We start from the raw sequence: 21156 nt of genomic DNA, 5'->3' as shown, positions 1-21156 counted from the left end.
AAGATACACAAACAATTCAGCACAATATATGATGCAGGATATGAATCTCAAATGATAAAAACGTGACCAACAAATATTATCGTTCTATACAGTGAGGTGAAACATGATTTTTATGACAGGACTTCAAATGGTGCCGTGGGACAGTGGTGATACAAAGAAGTGGCTCTCCAAGCGCACTGTTTTTTATTCCCAATGTGTCAGAGATTCCATCAAAAACGTGACCTGACACTTTGATGACTCACAGGTTCTCGGAGTAGATCCAAATGCCAGAGAGAATTGCTGTCTGCCTTGCCGCAGTAAATCACTCTCACTCTCTCTCTCTCTCTCTCTCTGACTCCTCTGTCTCGATGAACTCCATCCCGCATTCATAACTCAACGTTTTATCATGCCAAAAGAGCAAACCCATAATTGCTACACGAGCACTAGAAAAACATAATTCCGGTGTTGGATCAAAATGATATGGCACTTGCTTGCTGTCGGCCTTTACGGATCTAAGCAGGTCGAGACACAACTTATTGATATTTCATCACAAATGATGCATATAATGATCGATGTTCCCATGCATTTTGACCTATGAATTACAATGATGTTCCAAATGACTTGTGATTATAAGAAAATCATTTTATAAAGATCACACTCACAAAGAGAAATGTATAGCTGTAATATCTGACAGCAATTAGAACATTTTTTATATAAATTTGTTTTCCTTTAAAAAAAAAAGAAGCATTTAAATTCTGCAAATATCTTGATATCAACTTTAAAATCCCTTCTAGTGATTAAATTTGCTTATCATTGTATTTCTGTTAATATTGGTGAAAAAAAATGTTTAATGATTTTGAAAGAAGTCTCTTAGTTACTAAGCTGCATTTATTTAATGAAAAATACAGTAAAAACAGTAATAAAAAAGCTGAATTCTCAGCAGCATTTACTCCATCACTGTCACACGATTCTTCAGAAATCTTTCTAATATGCTGATATGGTGCTTAATAAATATTTTATATTATTATGTATGTTGAATACAGTTGAGCTGCTTAATATTTTTGTGAAACAGCAAACCTGTTACATTATAAATGTCTTGACTGACACTTTTGATCAATACCCTTGCTGAATAAAATTTTATTTTAAAAAGAAATCTATCTGACCCCAAATGTTTGTATGGTAGTGTACAGAGGCCCCAAAATATATTTGGACAATCAAATCACACTTAAAATGTCACTGCATTAGATTAAAAAAAATTATATTACCAATTTAAAGCCACAATATGTAAGATTTTTAGATTAAAATATCCAAAAACCACCAGAAAAATATTCTATATTTTCTTGACTTGTGTACTTACATTATCCCAAATGTCTCCAAGAATGTTTAAATCCAGAGAAATAAGCAATTTTAAACAGGACAGGCCGTTTCCGTGCATCGACTATCAATGACATCATACCCGCGTTACCCTCAATTTCCGGTTTTATTTTGTAGAATGTAACCATGGAAACACCAAAGACGCTTTAATATATTATGTTTTATTAGACAGGTGAGCAACTGTCTGGATACATTCATAGACAGAAAACGAATCATTGTTATATAGCTCAACACAGTTAGTCTTATTGTTTAAATCTCATTTTCTTGATTTACCGCGAGTACCATGTTTTACCATGCCTAATATCCATCTAGCTCACTGCAGTGTGCAACAAGTGTCTCATAGTAGCCGCCAAGCAAATGCACAGAGTAGCATTAGAACATAACTTTCAACACACTCAACTGTATCTAATTATGATAAAACATTGCTGTGTTAGGGCCCACATACGCATGACCGGAAGAAGCAGAAGCGGTTGTCTGTGGCATAATAAAAGCTCAGCAAAATCAAGCTGTCATCAAGCATCGCCTTTGTTTTGAATAAGCGAATTCTAGCGGCGAAAAATTACACATTGTGGCCTTAACACAAAGTTAAAAAAAATCCCCCATTCTGAAATGTTTTATGTGAAAAGTGGGTGCCATTCTTTAAAATAAATGCCACTTTTTCCAGTCATATCTGTGACTTTATAAAAGCGTTTTGCCTATTAACCCCTAGGAGTCTTTCTACAAAATAAAATTAAACAAAAAACAAAACTCGATATTAACTTAATAAAACAAACTTTGATATTACATTTTAAAAATAACATTAGGCTATAATATTTAAACATCAATATGAAGAAAAATACGTTTGACTGGTACTATATTTATAGCATCTGAGCAGACATTTGCGAATAAAAACTTTATTGATGTGACACTATAGGCTCTTTTACAATAAACACGTTATAATCTGTGCAAAGCAGGCCAAATAAATCTTGTCTAAACAGTCTTGCGTATATGAAGATGTTTTTTGCTGCAAGTGTTTTTTTTTGCCTGAGATTGCTCCTGCCTGATCGATTGCTCCTGTCTGCCTGCTGTGTCTGTTGCTCTGTAGCTCAAGTCTGTAGCTCTGTAGAGCCTTGCTTACGTTTGAATCTTTATTTTGATATTTCCTCTTTCTTCTACTGCTAAATATAACTTACTCATCACCATACATTGTTTAAAAATTGCCTATCACGTTAAATTTGACATCGCTAGCTTTTAATCTAAATCACCATCACACGTTAGCATTTCGCTAGCCTGTTAGCTTGTTATCTCTGCACCCGGGTCTCCCTTTTTCTGAGTCCATAACTTGGATTAGTAAATTGTGTCCAGCAAACGATTGTGGTAAGTGGTAAGTTGGATTAATCAACAAACACGGTAAGTCATGTCTTCTCCTGTCATTATCACTTGCACCGCATGTCGCATGTTCAATATAGGCTTCTCCGCTGGCGAACAGGGCTTCACATGTGATAAATGTAAGGAGATAGTTAGGCTGACGGAGAAGATTTCAGAATTAGAAACACGCATCCATACTTTATCTGAGAGTAGTGAGGATGTAACAGCTTTAGACACTGATTTGGATGCGAATAGCTTAGTGAACTCTGTACATTCTTCGGTTCCGGCTGCAGGGCCCTCGCAGCAGGGAAACTGGGTAACAGTGAGGCAGCATAGTCGCAGACCAAAGAACCGCTTTTCCGTTCCGGTTAGAACATCAAACAGGTTCTCCCCTCTCAGTGAAGCACCCACTGAGTATCCTGTTGAAAGTGCCCTAGTCATTGGCGATTCTATTACACGGAACGTGAAGATAGAGACACCAGCCACCATAGTCACTTGTTTACCGGGAGCCAGAGCACCTGACATCAAAGCTAATTTAAAAGTGCTGGCTAAAGCTAATCGTAAATTCTCTAAGATTATTATTCACGTCGGCACTAATGATGTTCGACTTCGCCAGTCGGAGATCACCAAAATTAACATTAAAGAGGTGTGTGAACATGCTAGTACGATGTCAGAGGCTGTTTTTTGTTCTGGACCGCTCCCTGTAAAAAGGAGTGATGAGATAGTTACCAGACTATCATCACTCAATGGCTGGTTGTCTAAGTGGTGTCTGCAAAATAACATAGGGTTCATAGACAATTGGAAAAGTTTTTGGGGCAGACCTGACCTGTTGAAGAAGGATGGCATCCATCCCTCTTGGGGTGGTGCCGCTCTTCTCTCTAGTAATTTGGCACATAGTCTTAGAGCTAAACCTTGACTCCCTAGGGCCCAGGTCAGGAAGCAGACAAACTGGCTAAACCGACCGTCTGCTAGCTGTCTCACGTTACCGGAGTCAGATAAATCCCAGCACATAGAGACTCTTTCACCTAGATATTATCATATAGAGACTGTGTCTGTTCCCCAAATTAGTAAATACAAAAAAACATCAAAACCATTCAACAGTAAAAATTTAATTGATGTCCAACAAATAAACAAAAGATATAATACAGATGAACAATTGATAAAGCTTGGGTTGCTGAATATTAGATCCCTTTCCCCAAAAGCGCTTATTGTTAATGATATTATTACAGATAATAATCTAGATGTGCTCTGTTTGACAGAAACCTGGCTAAAACCTGACAACTACATTACCTTAAATGATTCCACCCCCCAAGATTATTGTTATAAACATGAGCCGCGTCTGAAAGGTAAAGGGGGAGGGGTTGCTGTAATTTATTATAATATCTTCAGTATTACTCAGAAGTCTAGTTTCAAATATAATTCCTTCGAAGTTTTGGTGCTTTATGTAACGCTATGTAGTGTACATGATAAAACCCGTTCAACATTTGTGTTAGCTACTGTATACAGGCCACCAGGGCATAATACAGACTTTATCAAAGAATTTGCTGATTTTCTATCAGAGTTAGTACTGGCCGTAGATAAAGTACTTATTGTTGGTGATTTTAATATCCATGTAGACAACGGAAAAGACGTATTGGGATTAGCATTTAAAGACACACTAAACTCTATTGGAGTTAGGCAACACGTGTCAGGAGCCACTCATCGCCATAATCATACTTTAGACCTAATATTGTCACATGGAATAAATGTTGATACCGTTGAAATTCTGCAGCAGACTTAGTATCATGTATACTTAATTTAGCTAAGGTTGCAAAGCCGCCCCCTCGCTTCAAAAATGGCAGGACAATCACTGCCGCTACTAAAGATTGCTTTTTAAATAATCTTCCTCATCAGTATCATCTGCTCAGCATCCCAGATAGTATAGAAGAACTCGATGTTGCAACAGAAACTATTGACTCTCTCTTTTCCAGTACTTTAGACACAGTTGCTCCTCTGCGCTTAAAGAAGATTAAAGAAAATAGTCCAATGCCGTGGTACAACGAGCACACCCGGGCCCTTAAAACAGCAGCCAGAAAAATGGAGCGCAGCTGGAAGAAAACAAAATTAGAGGTATTTCGTAATTCGTGGAAAGAGCACATGATCACATACAGAAAGACCGTAAAAACTGCTAGATCTGCTTATTTCTCAACTCTCTTGGAAGAAAACAAACACAACCCAAGGTATTTATTCGATACAGTGGCTAAATTAACCAAAAATAAAGCCTCAACTTCTGATGATTGTAAACAGCACAGCAGTAATGACTTTATGAACTTCTTCACATGTAAGATTGATAATATTAGGAAAAAAATGTTAACCATGCAGCTGTCTACTACAGTATCACATCAGACAGAGCATTGTAGTGTCACTGAGGAAAAATTACACTCATTCACTGCTATAGGAGAAGAAGAATTGGCTAAACTCGTTAAATCATCAAAATCGACAACATGTATGCTCGACCCTATACCGACTAGGCTATTAAAAGAGATGCTACCAGAGGTCATAGATCCTCTTCTTAATATAATTAATTTATATTTGTCATTAGGATATGTACCGAAAACTTTTAAGTTGGCTATTATTAAACCACTTATTAAAAAACCGCAACTTGATCCTACAGAATTAGTCAATTATAGACCATAGATCTCAAATCTACCCTTCCTGTCAAAAATACTTGAAAAGGCAGTGTCTTCACAATTATGTTCCTTTTTAGAAAGAAATGGTATCTGTGAGGATTTCCAGTCAGGATTTAGACTGTATCATAGCACTGAGACTGCTCTCATCAGAGTTACAAATGATTTACTCTTATCATCCGATCGTGGCTGTATCTCTCTATTAGTGTTACTCGATCTTAGCGCTGCATTTGATACTATCGACCACAACATTCTTTTGAATAGACTCGAAAATAATGGAGGTATTAGTGGAATTGCTTTATCATGGTTTAAATCATACCTATGCGACCGTTATCAGTTTGTAGTAGTAAATGAAGATATGTCATACCGATCGCAAGTTCAGTATGGAGTACCACAAGGCTCAGTGCTAGGACCGCTACTCTTCACCCTGTACATGCTACCACTGGGAGATATCATTAGGAAGCATGGCGTTAGTTTTCATTGTTATGCTGACGATACTCAGCTCTATATTTCTTCACGCCCTGAAGAAACTTACCAATTCACAAGATTAACGGAATGCATAGCTGATATAAAACATTGGATGACTGGTAATTTCCTGCAACTCAATTCAGAAAAAACAGAATTTTTAATTATTGGACAAAAAAGCTCCACAAGTAGTAGCCTAGAATACTGTCTAACACTTGATGGCTGTTCTGTCAAGTCCTCGTCGTCAGTGAGGAACCTGGGTGTGCTCTTTGATACCAATCTTTCGTTTGAAAGCCACGTTTCTAGCATCTGTAAAACTGCTTTCTACCATCTTAAAAATATATCTAAATTACGGCACATGCTCTCAATGCAAAATGCTGAACAGTTCGTTCATGCGTTCATGACCTCAAGGCTAGATTATTGTAATGCTCTACTGGGTGGTTGCCCTGCTCGCTTAATAAATAAACTCCAGCTGGTCCAAAACGCAGCAGCTCGAGTTCTTACTAGAACCAGGAAGTATGACCATATTAGCCCAGTTCTGTCAACACTGCACTGGCTGCCTATTAAACATCGCATACATTTTAAAATCTTACTTATTACTTACAAAGCACTAAATGGTTTAGCTCCCCAATACTTGAGCGAGCTCTTAACATATTATACTCCATCACGTCTACTGCGGTCTCAAAATTCTGGCCAGTTGATAATACCTAGAATATCCAAATCAACTGCAGGCGGTCGATCCTTTTCCTATTTAGCTCCGAAACTCTGGAACAGTCTTCCTAACATTGTTCGGGAAGCAGACACACTCTGTCAGTTTAAATCTAGACTAAAAACACATCTCTTTACTATGGCATACACATAAAACACTTTTTCAATGAAATGATTGTTAGGCTGCATTAACTAGGTCAGCCGGAACCGGGAACACTTCCCATAACACCTGATGTACTCGTTACATCATCAGAAGAATGGCATCTAAGCTAATGATAGTCTCTCTGTTTTATCCCGAGGTTTACTGCAGTCAGCCGGATCCGGGCCGTATCCAGTTCAGATGGTGGACCTGCGCCCAAAGAAGACCAACACAGGACCCTGAAGTGTCTGCAGAGACCGTGATTAGACTCCCCCTGCAACTGCCTCATCGACACGGCATCTCAATAAACCCGTCTCCGGCGTGTTGACTCAGATTGTTCGAATATTACAATTAAATAATACTTAAATCGATATGTCATCCTCAATAAACCCGTCTCCAGCGTGTTGCCTCCGATCATTCGAATATTACACTTTAATAATTATTTGATCAACATCATCCTCAATAAACCCGTCTCCAGCATGTTGCCCCGCCCCCCGGTCCCTCGAATATTCCGATCTATTATGACCTGAGCTGTAAAGCTGCCAGAATAATAATAATAATAATACGCTGTTTGTTAATTGGCCAGAGGAGAACTGGCACCCCGACTGAGCCTGGTTTCTCCCAAGGTTTATTTTTCTCCATTAGGTCACCTAATGGGGTTTTGGTTTCCTTGCCACTGTTGCCTCTGGCTTGGCGTGCTCAGTTGGGGACACTCAATTTTTCAACTAAACATTGAAATAAATCTAATTAATAAACTAAATTAACCATTTAAACTAAATTACTGATCGAATTGTTGATCTAAAGCCCACACTGTCACTGTATGATAATTGAAATGAACTGATGACATCAGCGTTTTTTCCAGAATGGCTATACAGCATAATAAAATTATGCTGCATTATTTTCCTGTTTAACACTGTAAAGCTGCTTTGAAACAATCTACATTGTTAAAAGCGCTATATAAATAAAGTTGACTTGACTTGACTTGACTTTGTTCCCTGCATTTCGGCAATGATTGTTTTATAAACAAGGCCCAGTTCAACTCCGGATTTGCAGATCGTCTAATGCTGAAAGATGGAGCGGTCCCAACGATAAAGGTTCACGGTCATGCGTTGGAACCACAGGCGGTGAGTAAAACTGCTTCAAATGTCTGTGCGTTGTTGGCTATCGGCGCGTAAGTGCTCTTCAGCTCCGCCCATACGATACGCCTCCAGCCGCTCGGTTTTAATCGGAAAGACTCTGTACAGCGTATCTGTCTTTTATAAATATGATAAAACTAAAGACTTTTCGGAGATATGAAGGATGCAATACTACTCTATAGGTACTCAAGATTGACATGAGATTGACAGAAACCGTGTGTGATACCCCCCTTTTAAGCAGATCAGCTTTGTGGGCTTCTAAAGAACACCCACAGAATAACAAAGATCTGTAGAATAAAACAAGACTGATTTAACAACAATTTACTCTAGTTTTAACTCCAGCACCGCCACAACGTTCAAGAGCGCATCCTCATTAGCCAAACCCAGGCCTGTCAATCATTGCTGTAATCTCTTTAGGGCAGAGAAACAGAAATAAACCTACAGAGTCCTACGTGCACAGGCTGCATTAAGAAGATGTTTAGAGAGAAGGTTCCTCTGCCCATTAAGCCAGCTTACTCGACTGGAGGAAGAGATACATTTGATCGTCACATCAGAAAAAAGGATTACTGGAGGGCCGGCGCCAAGAAGATCGCTGCCATAATCTTGCGTGTTTATCCAAGACTTGATGGCGTCTTCCATCTCAACCTCCTACAACAAAAAGCACCTGTCGGCCTGATTTATTATGCAACGTGAATCACAGCGAGCTTCAGAACGATTATCAAACGACATTTTCCCACGTATTTCATCAGAATCTGTTGTAATCTTCCTAGAACAGTTTGAATAAAGCTGTTCTGTGCTCTTTAACACCTACAGTGGCTTACACAAGCCGATACGCAGAACTTTCTGGGTATCAGCTTCTATGGTTTGGGCATACTTCAATGTTAGAAGTGAGAAGAAGAAATATAAAAAAGACGTACAGATATTAGGGCTGGACCGGAATATTCGAATATTCGTTCGATGGGTTGGTATTCTATTTTCAATTTTGGGATTCGAATATTCATAGTTTTTTTGGTTTTTTGCACACACCTGGTATCCCCTCGAAGCGGTTCTCATTTGCGTTTGCATATGTTGACACTATAAAATCTGGTGAAATACAATATTCTTTTTTTTACAATTATCTTATAGCCTAGCAGTTTTTAATAGGATGGACAGTTGAATAGGAACCCAACCTCGTTATACTTAATAAATATACTTGCTTCTTCTTAGTGTTCCCTGCAACGGAGTATTCTCTGTCTAGAGCACACAACTGCATAAGCTTATATGGAAGAAGTGCATGCCTGAGTTTGCATTTTGGGTTAAGCTGCGCTGGTTTGACATTGTGGAAAATAGAATAATAGAATCAAAATGTTATATTCTTTTTACCCACTAGGGATGTGACGGTGAGAAAATTTTCCCTCACCGTCATATTACAGTGCTTGTACACTGAGCAACTGTGAACAAATAACAGTGTGGCCGTGGTAGGGCTGTCAAAATTGCCGAAAAATGACGTTCGAATATTCCCTCTAAAAAAAACACGAATATTCGAACTATTCGAACATCTGGTTGCGCATTTTGTCAATGCATTACATCAATAACAGGACAAATTAATACAACAAAGAGACATAACTACTTGTATAGGTAGCCTATTTAAGTTTAAACATATTTGACAACGTATTACCTACACAAAAACAAGTAAATCAACTAATGGCCAAGACCGCGGACCTCACGCTCTCTGCGCATAACGGTTTAAATGAACAAACACATTTTGAGTGCTGATCAAGTGTTTTGTGCAAGCGATTTAAGGTCGCGACTCTTGTCCCAAATATAGCAGGCTTCATTCAGTGATTGAAACAAATATTAATTGAAGTTTTACAGCATATTGAACGCTCCGAACTGTGCTGTGGTAAACATGGAACTTTTCCTTGACATGAAACGGTAAATAATCAATCAGTGGAAGCAGTGCATTTATCCTTTATTCATGCAATATCTATTCAGTCAGTACCTCGATTATATTGCTTGACAGAACTCCCTGAAGCCTGTCCCATCCACGACACTGATCGGTCTCATGTCCTTATAAATGAACGAAATGAATTTCTCCGTTATGGCCTCTTGTCGTGTTGCAGACAAAGAGCTTGTGGCGGGCGATGCAAAGTAAGGGTGGTCCAGTTTGCACATACAAATTAGTTGCTTATATTTACAAAATGAGCCTACAAAAGCATAAACAAGCCCGTTTAATGAAGAAAAGTTCACGAAACTAAGTGAAAACTCACAAAAGTGTTTAGTGAAATTAGGAAACATTTAAGAGATCATAAATTTAGTTACATTTCGGCATACATTTTGTTCTCATGTCACAAGAAATATCAAGGTTTATTTTGATCTGTTTTACATGATTCTTTTGTAGTGTGGTTTTCGGTGAAGTGTACTAAAATAAATATCGTCACCTGTGTACATTAGCCCACTTCTTCTCTGCGCTTTTCCCTGATGGATTATAGAACAATTACTCAGAGTCGCCCTCTGTCGTTTCAAAGAATAGCACAACGGCGAGTGCGTCAAGTATAAACGCCTCGTCCGTTTGGGTAGGAGCGCGCGCAGTCAGCGGGGGCTCGCACTGCGGAGCCAGGCGAAAGTATAACTCGCAAAACAGACAGCCACACCTCTAATACCGCGGGGGTTTTTTTCCTCTTTTTTTTTATTCGAATATTAATTTTCACCTACAAATGTTTTTTTTTTTTAACTATTTGAATATATATTCAAATTTAGAATATTCGTTGACAGCCCTAGGCCATGGGCAGTTTACTTTCGGTTTGCCAATTCGGGGGCGGGTTGCTTGAATGGTGGGTTCATTAGCCTATTACAACAAAAAAGCACAATGACAAACTCACTTAAATAGCCGCTTTTACATTTCGCTTTGAAACCAAATCTTCCGCGATCATATTTGTCGTTCAGCTCCTCGCTCTCGTGATGAATGAAATCGGACTTCTGCTGCTGATTTGCTGCGACTCTCGTTCGGCTCACGCGGCACATTCAGTTTTTAATTGTAGTTAATCTGTTCTCTAACTGAACTAACATTTTTACTACTATAAAATATCAAAACGACGGTGGAAGCGGTGCCGCACTGGGCAAGTGATGTAATGCCTGAACACCGGTAACACATCGCAGCAAGCCTATTACCCGTTATTATCAATCTAAATTAATCTACTGCGAAATATAGGAGCTTGTTACTGGGACGTAACAGACCTGTGTGTTTCGTATCACTAGTGCAGTGTCCGTTCTCGTAGCATATAAGGCCTGCCCACGGACCAGCCCTAATAGATATCAATATGCATATGCATATGCAATGGACTTCGGTTATGCTCTCTACGTTTACATGGACAGCAGTAATCTAATTATTGACCTTAATCTGAATAAGACAATATTCTTATTAAGGTGTTTACATGAGTTGCTTTTAGAATATTCCGTTCATGTTCCCGTTTTACATGTTATAGAACATAGATCGATTAATGGCACACGCCATTACGTTCCCATGTCAAAACACTCAAAACACTTCAAAACACTTCAACTTCCAGGCAGTTGTTTTAAGGCAAGTTGGAGCTAAACTCTGCAGCACAGTGGCCCCCCAGGAGTGAGTTTAGACACCCTGATATAGAACACTCTTTTAACGGTAGCAAAGTAAATTCAAATTTATATGTAGCACCTACTCGATTACACCTACCTGCGATTTTGGACGCACCAAAGGTCTTCAGGATTACTTGAAATTTACAGGCATGGGGGTTTGATCAAGGTTGGAGGAATAAACTTTGGAGGAAAGTGGACCTAAGATTTGTTTAAAGGTGTGTTCACACTTGTAGTTGTGGCCCGTACCAAAAAAAAACAAACAAACATTAGTCCTGTGCTGCATCCCAATTCGCCTACTTATACTACGACCTAAAAGTATGTACTCTTTTTGTGAAGAAAAAGTACATACTTTTGAGTGTGTAGCAGAAGCGAATGCAAGCTTTGGGACATACTACTTCGTCATCTTTAACGGACTAAATATCTTTTCGTCAGGTTAAAACTGATAATTGTCTTTTATCTAACCTTCTCTACTTAACCGTCGAACTCGCATAACCGTCGTGTTTGTAGTTTTTTTAACACTTTTTATCCGCGTTTGTAGTTCTAATCGAATCCTCGTCCATCTCGCAATGGGTTGTGGGCAATATCAGCCGTTAGATTGCGCATCGATCTGCACTTCGAATTCTGACCAGAAATAGAAGACCATCCGGGTATCTTTGGAATACTCTTTTTTACATACTACGATTTGGGACATACTAATTCTTTTTTCGAATACTATTTAGTACGGATAGTATGCGAATTGGGACGCAGCGTACGTCCGCTTAGCGCTCACAGTGGCATAGGGATAAGTTCACATCCTGATTGGTCGGCTTTTATTACGTATATTTCGTGAAACAACTTACCGAACATCAAAAACAATACTGTGTGCTGGGATGAATGCGCTTGTTGTATGTGCGTAGCCTACATATGATGGTATTTTGACCAGCTGAGAACTCGTGAAGATCTTATAAAATGTGTAAAGGAGTCAAAACAGCAGCAGGAATCCCTCCTTCACACAAATCAAGATCTGCTGCGAAGAGATGCGGTTCTGATGGGCAACATTGCAACTATGACAAGAAAAAACATGCATGAGTTTTCTGTCCATTTTACGGTCTCGTCTTGTGACATCTCTTTGGTCCGTGTTGCGTTCATATTTCAATCGAACGCATTAGAGTTCGTTTGGAAGTGGACCGAGACCCATCTTTTCAGCTGTCCCGGGTTCGGATGGCAACATTCACACTTATTCAAATAAACCGCACTAACAGAGCAATCACACCAGGGTTTGTTTTAATCAAACCAAACATGCAAGTGTGAACACTCTAACTTTATATGAGCAAACACCACTACATATTTTTGAACTGCTATATAGTATACACAATATAACAAACAATATAACTTCAGTGTATAGTGCCAATCTATTCACTTTACTACGCTACAGTGCTCCACGACTCAAGATCATCTATGAATTTTAAAGTGTTTTAAAAAAAGTGTGGTACAGAAAGATTAGCGGCTTCATCAGAGATCTAATTAACCCGATTGAGTCACTGAGAATCTCTTTAGGTTAACCTCCTCCGCCTCAACAGATGATCTCTGATATGATTGAGCAAGCCTGTCTTCTTCAGAACACTTCAAAACCCTCAACTTCCAATTAACGAAATGAAACCAGTAATCAATCTTGTGAAACTCTGATAAAGTTATAACTGGTCTTGACCTCTGCAAGCCCTTTTTAACAATCCTAAGGCTGATCATTATCTCAAATGAAAACCAGGCCAGCACTGTCTGCAGATCTCAATTTATTCTGGACAACACACACTTGAGTAGTGTTTTACAAAGCCAGGCGAAAAATACTACCGGTGTTTTCTGTAATATTTCTAATGTGTTTATTCATACATCAACCGGTTTTGGGGTGCAACAGGCTGGCTGTTTACAGTCCAAACATATTAGACAATGGAAATAGCCTCATGCTCAGACTCTATTCCACATTCTAGCCTATGTGTTTTGTAAGAACATCAATAAGTCCATGGTGCTTTTTTGTAATCAATCAAACACTGGAATTAAAAGTCTCAGGCAAGCGTTTCTCTCCCCCAGTTTCTCTTGAAGCCAATACGGAAGTGACTTAAACTGATATTCATCGACTGGCCACTAGGGACAGGCTCCATAAGGGAGCAGAATCTCATTGAGCCCCATGTTAAAATGCCCAACTTTACAGCAGAAAAAAATCATGCCCTTCATGACAACTGTGAGGGGGGTGAATTTTTTTATAACTCATTCATTTACATTATATAAAGCCTTAAAGTTCGGCATAATTAAGAGCGGGGCCACTTTGAGTGACAGGTGGATTGCCATTTGTCTGCTGTCTGTTAGTCATCAGCTCAGCTCCACCCACGTCCGGCCTCTTTGCCCATTTTCTGTTATAGGGGAGTGATGCGCTATGACGCGCTGCCAAGATGTCAATGGCCAGCTCGACCCTACTTTACGCTTCAAAACTGCTCTTCAGAATCCTATGGGTGACGTCACGGACACTACGTCCATATTTTTTACAGTCTATGGTCTCAGGCTGGCCTGACAAGCCAGACCCACATCAAGATGTTGGGTCTGGGAACTCACCATTGGCAGGGCTCAATCCGAGGGGCGGGATAAACAGTTGTCTTTCAAATTCCCTCTGCACGGAATAAGATAGCGCTACAACAACCACAGCAACGAAGACGGTGATGCGGAGGTAGTTGGTAGATTAAACTTCCGCCGTATCCGGTCGGCAAAACTCCGAACACATCTTCCTTTCTTAAGAATGACTTCCGTGCCGTTCTTTGTTCTTTTCTCAAAGAAAAGCTTAAAAACAAGTCTTCAAGAGTCACGGCCAAAGCCGATTCGAAAGACCGCTGTTCACCAGCTTCTTTGTTTACAAGTAGCACGCGGAACCGCGGCAACTCTGCCATCATTATGTTAAGCCCGCCCACCGACTCTATACACAATGTTATTGGCCTGACCAGAGTTTGGTTTTTCAGCTCGCAAGCCAACGGAGAGTTGCTAGACTACCCTGGCTGTAAATTAGATTTGCTGCCGCTAGGGTGCGTCTAGATTTCTAGGCTAGTCTCAGGCCTTTGCTCTCCAATTAAAGGGACAGTTCACCCAAAAATTCTTCAACCTCAAGATGTTGTAAACCTCAATGACTTTAATTTTTTCCGTGGAACAGAAAAGGAGATATTATGCAGTGGTGCTTTTCCCATACGAGAAAGTGAATGAAGCTCCAGATTGAAAAAGGTATTATAAAAGAAATCCATATGACCCGTGAACATACAGGGAGTGCAGAATTATTAGGCACGTTGATTTTCTGATCATATTTTTTTTCCAGGCACATTTGACCAATTCCAAACCACAGTAATCCTAATAACTACTATTGATTTAGTATTTAATAATGTATAAGTGATATATAATTGTTCATGAAGGCTGGAAATGAAAATCACCTTATATTCAGGTGTGCAGAATTATTAGGCATGTTTTCTTTTACAGATAAATTGAGCCAAAAAAGAGATTTAACTCAGACTGAAAAGTCAAAAAGTATTAAATGCCCATGAGAAGGATGCAATACTAATGCAATACTAGACATTGCAGTTAAGGCATGACCATTGGACAGTGAAATGCTCGTTGGGTCAGCAGGATCTGACAAAACAGGTGGTGAAGAAAAGACACCTATTAACTGCAAAAGAATTAAGAATTAAGGTGAAGAATTAAGGGTGAAACCATCAGGAACCCTTTAGTCTCCAGCGCTACCATTTTCCAGAGCTGAACCTACCTGGAGTCTCCAGAAGTGCAAGGTGTCAGGATCTCAGAGACTTCAGTTAGGTAAAGAATCCTAAAAAATGACCCTCACTAGATAAGAATCACAAGCTGAAGTGTTGTAAAATACATGAAGAAGGTTTTTTTATAGGCTTTATGGACAGATAGGTTGAGAGTGACTCTTGAAGGACCAGCACCACATCCTCTAGTACCACTGTTTGAAGAATTCATCTTCCAGAATCTGGCAGTACGTTTTGGGAGTTTTTTAGTCCATCTCTGCAAAACGGACTTCAGGATGGACTAAAATGAACTCCCAAAACGTACTGCCAGATTCTGGAAGATGAATTCTTCAAACAGTGGTACTAGAGGATGTGGTGCTGGTCCTTCAAGAGTCATTCTCAACCTATAAAACCTATAAAGCCTATAAAAAAAACAGTCTTCTGTATTCGCAACACTTCTTCATGTATTTTACAACACTTCAGCTTATGATTCTTATTTAGTGGGGGTCATTTTTTAGGATTCTTTACCTAACTGAAGTCTCTGAGATCCTGACACCTTGCACTTCTGGAGACTCCAGGTAGGTTGCAGCTCTGAAAAATGGTGGCGCTGGAGACTAAAGGGTTCCTGATGGTTTCACCCTTAATTCTTCACCTTAATTCTTAATTCTTTTGCAGTTAACAGGTGTCTTTTCTTCACCACCTGTTTTTGTCAGATCCTGCTGACCCAACGAGCATTTCACTGTCCAATGGTCATGCCTTAACTGCAATGTCTAGTATTGCATTAGTATTGCATCCTTCTCATGGGCATTTAATACTTTTTGACTTTTCAGTCTGAGTTAAATCTCTTTTTTGGCTCAATTTATCTGTAAAAGAAAACATGCCTAATAATTCTGCACACCTGAATATAAGGTGATTTTCATTTCCAGCCTTCATGAACAATTATATATCACTTATACATTATTAAATACTAAATCAATAGTAGTTATTAGGATTACTGTGGTTTGGAATTGGTCAAATGTGCCTGGAAAAAAAATATGATCAGAAAATCAACGTGCCTAATAATTCTGCACTCCCTGTAGGTATTACATCTCATTTGGCCACATTTTCAAATTTCCATTGGATCTAATATGTCACAACCAAATGTAACGCAGCAAATTTGAATATGTGGAAGTGCAAATTAGATTTGAAGGCTACAGAAAAGAATACGTCTATTAGTGAATAAAAGTTTAAATTTCAACTGTTTGACTTCAGAAGACTTGTACAAGTTGTCGAAATGACTTTTATGCTACTTTTTTCCATTTTAGAACTTGACAGGCTTGGGACATAATATGATTTCATTGTATGCAAAGTAGTAACCAAGTTCCACTGCAGTTCTAAGTGAAGCACTCATTAAAGATCTCATGTCAGAAGAGGTAATTCTATGCTTAATTATTCATTATCCGTAAGGAAGAATGGTGGGCCAGTGGTTTCATTAATTTTGCCATTCAGTTGCCATAGTAACCACTGTCTCATTAGACCATTCAAGTCTCAATGTAAAAGAAAGATGTGCTCAATTTAGTCTTTGAACTCAAACCTGAAATATTGATCTCTCTGCCTCTTATTGCATTTGACTGTATCATGGGATGTTTTAGGAAAAAATGCAACAAGAAATGCCATTGTATTCACAAGTGGTGAAAGTAAATCACTAACAGCAATAACATTCCTGGAATTCATCCAAACACTTTATTGTGCTGAGCTCTCTTCTCTTTGGCTTTGAAGAATGAATGAGATGAACGAGAACATGAAATTATATTAGAAAAGCCAAAAAAAAAGTTAAGTTTATCTCTTAAACTAAATTCTCTTAATCTCTTATCTCTAAACTAAATAAAATATTAAGCAGGATTTTGATCGCTACTGGATGGCTATGAAACTACTGGTTAAAGGGGTCATTAGATGCTTGCGCAAAGGCATACGCATAAAGAGAAGACCAATATGACCAGGGACATTTATTAAGAAAGTAAATTGGATTTCATGTTGCCTTTAAACAATGCAAGACAGGTTAATCTATGATGCCTGGAATGATTGAACTACAGGATCAAGCACAGATCTGCGCGAGTTGTCATGTAACAGGTAACTTTTCTGTGCGGTAATATGGTTACCTTGTAAGTGCCATTGGGATACTTCATAAAGGACACTAGGAAGATATCCACAGGAAGAAGAGCTGATGTGATGAGCGCAATGGCCAGAGCACATATCGCCGTGATGGTGGAGATAACCTCGCTCTCCTGGCGGCTCTGATACTTCCGAATATAAACCCAGCAGAAGGCCACGATGACCTGAAGATACAGGGGGACAATATTAGATGTGCATCAAAATAATTCATTTAAAGGGATCATGTTAAACACAGTACCACCAGTTTCATTATTAAATGTTCGAAATTAGATTTGTAGACAAATATAAATTCTGTCCATGTTTTTACAAAGTTTAATTTTTATTTATTTAATTTTTATTTTTAATGTATGACTTACCCCAGATATCAGATAAGGATATCAACTTTATCAATGAACTTTATTTCAGTTGTTATAATAATACAAACTTTCACAAAAAAAATAATAAATAAAAAACTATAAGAACCGCTAACTAACTCATATGCCAATCTGTACTCAAGCCCTGCTCATAATCATAAACAAAAATGCTTGTTTATTTTAGGCCTGATATTTGTGATCATTTGTTATAATTGTGTTTTAAATTTGTGTGTCACTGAGGCTTAAATCTCTCTAGTGTCAAACCGATGTGTATTATATCAGACTGTCGGCCTTCTCATAACACAAATTCACTTTAAAGTCACCATTAAAGGAACACTCAGGCTCATATTCCAACTCCCCTAGAGTTAAACAGTTGAGTTTTACCATTTTCTAATCAATTCAGCCGATCTCCGGGTCTGGCGTTAGCACTTTTAGCATAGCTTAGCATAGATCATTGAATCGGATTAGACCGTTAGCATCTTGCAAAAAAAAATGACCAAAGTTTCGATATTTTTCCTATTTACAACTTGACTCTTCTGTAGTTACATTGTGTATTAAGACCGACGGAAAATGAAAAGCTGCGATTTTAGGCTGATATGGCTAAGAACTATTCTCCTTCCTGCGTAATAATCAAAGAACGCTCAGCACGCTCCCTGAGCAAGCAGGTTGTCACGTTGGTTATGTTAATGGAAGTTAACCTATTTTCAGGCGCTGTGTAATATCATTGCGCCGCTGCACTCATGGTATGGCAGCAAAGTTCCTTGATTACTACGCAGAAATGAGAGTACAGTTCCCTTCCTAGCCATATCGGTCTAGAAAATCACAACTTTTCATTTTCCGTCGTGCTTAGTACACGATGTAACTACAGAAGAGTCAAGTTTTAAATAGGAAAAATATAGAAACTCTTTGATAATTATTTTAGCGAGATGCTAACGGTCTAATCAGATTCAATTATCTATGCTAAGCTATGCTAAAAGTGCCACCGCCAGACCCGGAGATCGGCTGAATGGATTCGAAAACGGTAAAACTCAACTGTTTGATTCTAGGGGAGTTGAAAAATGAGCCTATTTTCCAAAAAAAGTGTAGTGTTCCTTTAAATCAAAATTCAAATTTTTATGGAATATTGCAGTTTTTATTATGAACGATTTATCCGTGCACGTCATTATTTTATAAAAAATATATAAATGGGTGCCTTTTTTCATGTGCGTTTATAATCTTTAATGAAAAGTGACATCTCTTCTATTCTCTGATGATGTGTTTACTGCCATGAGGACAGGACAACCCATCACTCATATGCAATAGTCATCCATAACCATCCAATCAATTCCTGATGGACAAAATCTCGCCCTTCATATTTTCTTGTTCGAAAAGGCCTTTCACTCAGATCCATAACAATAGGAAAGACAAGTTGATCTCAACATCCATTTCATGCCAACCTCAAAGGCCATAGAAATTCGAAACCACAATTAAATAACTCGAAATGTAATTCTGTATTGCACTTCTGATCTAGCGACCAATAGCTCCTCACCTAGAAAGATAAGGAAAATCCTGCCTTCAGATTACAAGGATATTTAGAAGCCTACAGATTTAGAAGGCTCTAAGACAGTTGTCTCTGAAAAGCATTACGTTGTAGCTCATAATAAAAAATAAAAAAAACACTAATAGAGTCCAAATTTTAGGAGGAACTTGTATGAGAGAGAAGGATCGTATTCCAGACACATCCTCTGTAAGCTCTCAGGACACCGCTAAAATGAGCTTGTGATTACGGGAAGCTGTTTTCAGACAGGATCAATTAAGAGCCCTATGCGTATTAGATTCTGCCTGAATTGTTGGTCAGATAATGACCCAACGCTATGCATTTAAATCAGGATGCTCCGAACAAATTATATAACAGGGAATAATGCTCTCTTTACACTTGTTAAACTTGAGCAGGCTGCATTTTAATTAGAAAATTAAGGCATAGAAGCCACTTTAATTAAACACCTCGACCAGGCAGAATAGAAATATGCCACAAAAAAAGAGACTATTTGTAAAGTTTCCTGAGCACTCCCCCTTTCAACCATTGGTCACCAAACAAACAGTCCTGCCTCAAACAAAAAACAAAACATTACTGTGTTTATTTATTTTTATGTATAATTTTGGGGAGAATCAACCTACAAAATACTTATAGTTGACTCTAAGATATAACATATTCACATTTGAAAATACTAATCAATTATGGCTTTGATATTAGTGTCACATGTAATTGTGGACATAAAATAAGATAATAGGATTAAATGTAAGAGGTACAAATGTTGTACTTGTACTTTAGCCTGACGTGTTAGCTTACTTCTAGTAAAACAGTCTAACGTTAGTGTGAATTTTTACAGATTTTTTACAGAAACAATACTGTAACTGTAAACATAAACAGGATTATGAAATGACGTTTATAACCAAAGTAGTGCGGCGTGCCAGTGTATGATACATATTGAGCATAGCACGTGACAGACTACGCGGAAATACCGCGTCTAACAATAGAATAAAAGTAAATCAAAGTTATAGTGGATAGTTCGTGTATCTCACCAGTAAAACGATGGTGAAAATAGACCATCCGAGCACAGATTCAGAGAGTAACGCTACAGCCGTCGCCATGACTGCTTCACTTCCTGCAACACAGCTGACGCGCGCCATGTGACGGGTGACATCACACAACACACGGGTGCGGAGGTCAAAACAAACTGAAGATTTTACATACTTTAATGATACCTAGATTTCATGACTTCATGTTAGCTACTGAACATTTCAGAACACTTTATAAATATGTTATTGTCAATGTATTAAATAATTAACCAAGTTTTAATCAAATATAAGACATTTCTACAGTTCATGAGCCAAACTGAGTTTGTGGGGAGGGCAGTCTTTATATATTATATACTATATTGTCTTTCTTTTTTATTTTAAAACGGTTCTATTATTATAATTTTTTTATGTGATCTATTTTAATTGTCATTCCTTTTCTGTTTTTGAATCTGCATGCCTCATGTACACATTTGTTAAAGGAGTTCATTGATTTACTAACCCTCAAGCCTTCCTAGTTGTATGACCTTCTTCTTTCTGATGAACTCAGTCAGTTATATTAATAAATATCCTTCCGTATTCAACTTACGCAAAAAAAGCACTGGTGCGACTTAAGCGTTTTGAACTGTGAGAGGCGTTACTGTGAGAGTGTACACTTTCTGCGTAAGTTCAATTTGGAAGGCGGTCTGGAGGAAGCTATAGATATTTTACATATTTATATATATTTTTTTTTTAAATATGGATATTTCTCTTACAAAACCCCATCGATTTGCTTCAGAAGGCCTATATTAACCCCCGGTGTGGAGTACGTTTATTATGGATGGATGTTCTTTTTTTTTACTTCAAACCAGTGAGCCCCCCCAGCCAACATGTCCATGTGGGCCCCACGTGGTTTTTATCTGGGCTATATGGGCGTCATCTGGGCATGGGCTCACA

General features: G+C 38.4%; 1 protein-coding gene across 1 annotated transcript in view; it reads right to left on the bottom strand.

The window, feature by feature from the left end:
* lmbrd1 (LMBR1 domain containing 1) overlaps positions 1 to 20333 on the bottom strand; it is a 144138-nt gene extending 123805 nt beyond the window's left edge. The window contains exons 1-2 of the mRNA XM_079843086.1: positions 20227 to 20333; positions 17299 to 17475 (exon numbers count right to left, since the gene is read on the bottom strand). Of these exons, the coding sequence (XP_079699212.1) occupies positions 17299 to 17475; positions 20227 to 20295 (246 nt within the window). The 5' untranslated portion in view covers positions 20296 to 20333. The remainder of the gene's footprint in view (positions 1 to 17298; positions 17476 to 20226) is intronic.
* Positions 20334 to 21156: the final 823 nt, after the last annotated feature.

This window comes from Gobio gobio (assembly GCF_949357685.1).
Source record: "Gobio gobio genome assembly, chromosome: 18".
Taxonomy (NCBI): domain Eukaryota; kingdom Metazoa; phylum Chordata; class Actinopteri; order Cypriniformes; family Gobionidae; genus Gobio; species Gobio gobio.
This window is presented reverse-complemented; position numbering and strand designations above follow the sequence as displayed.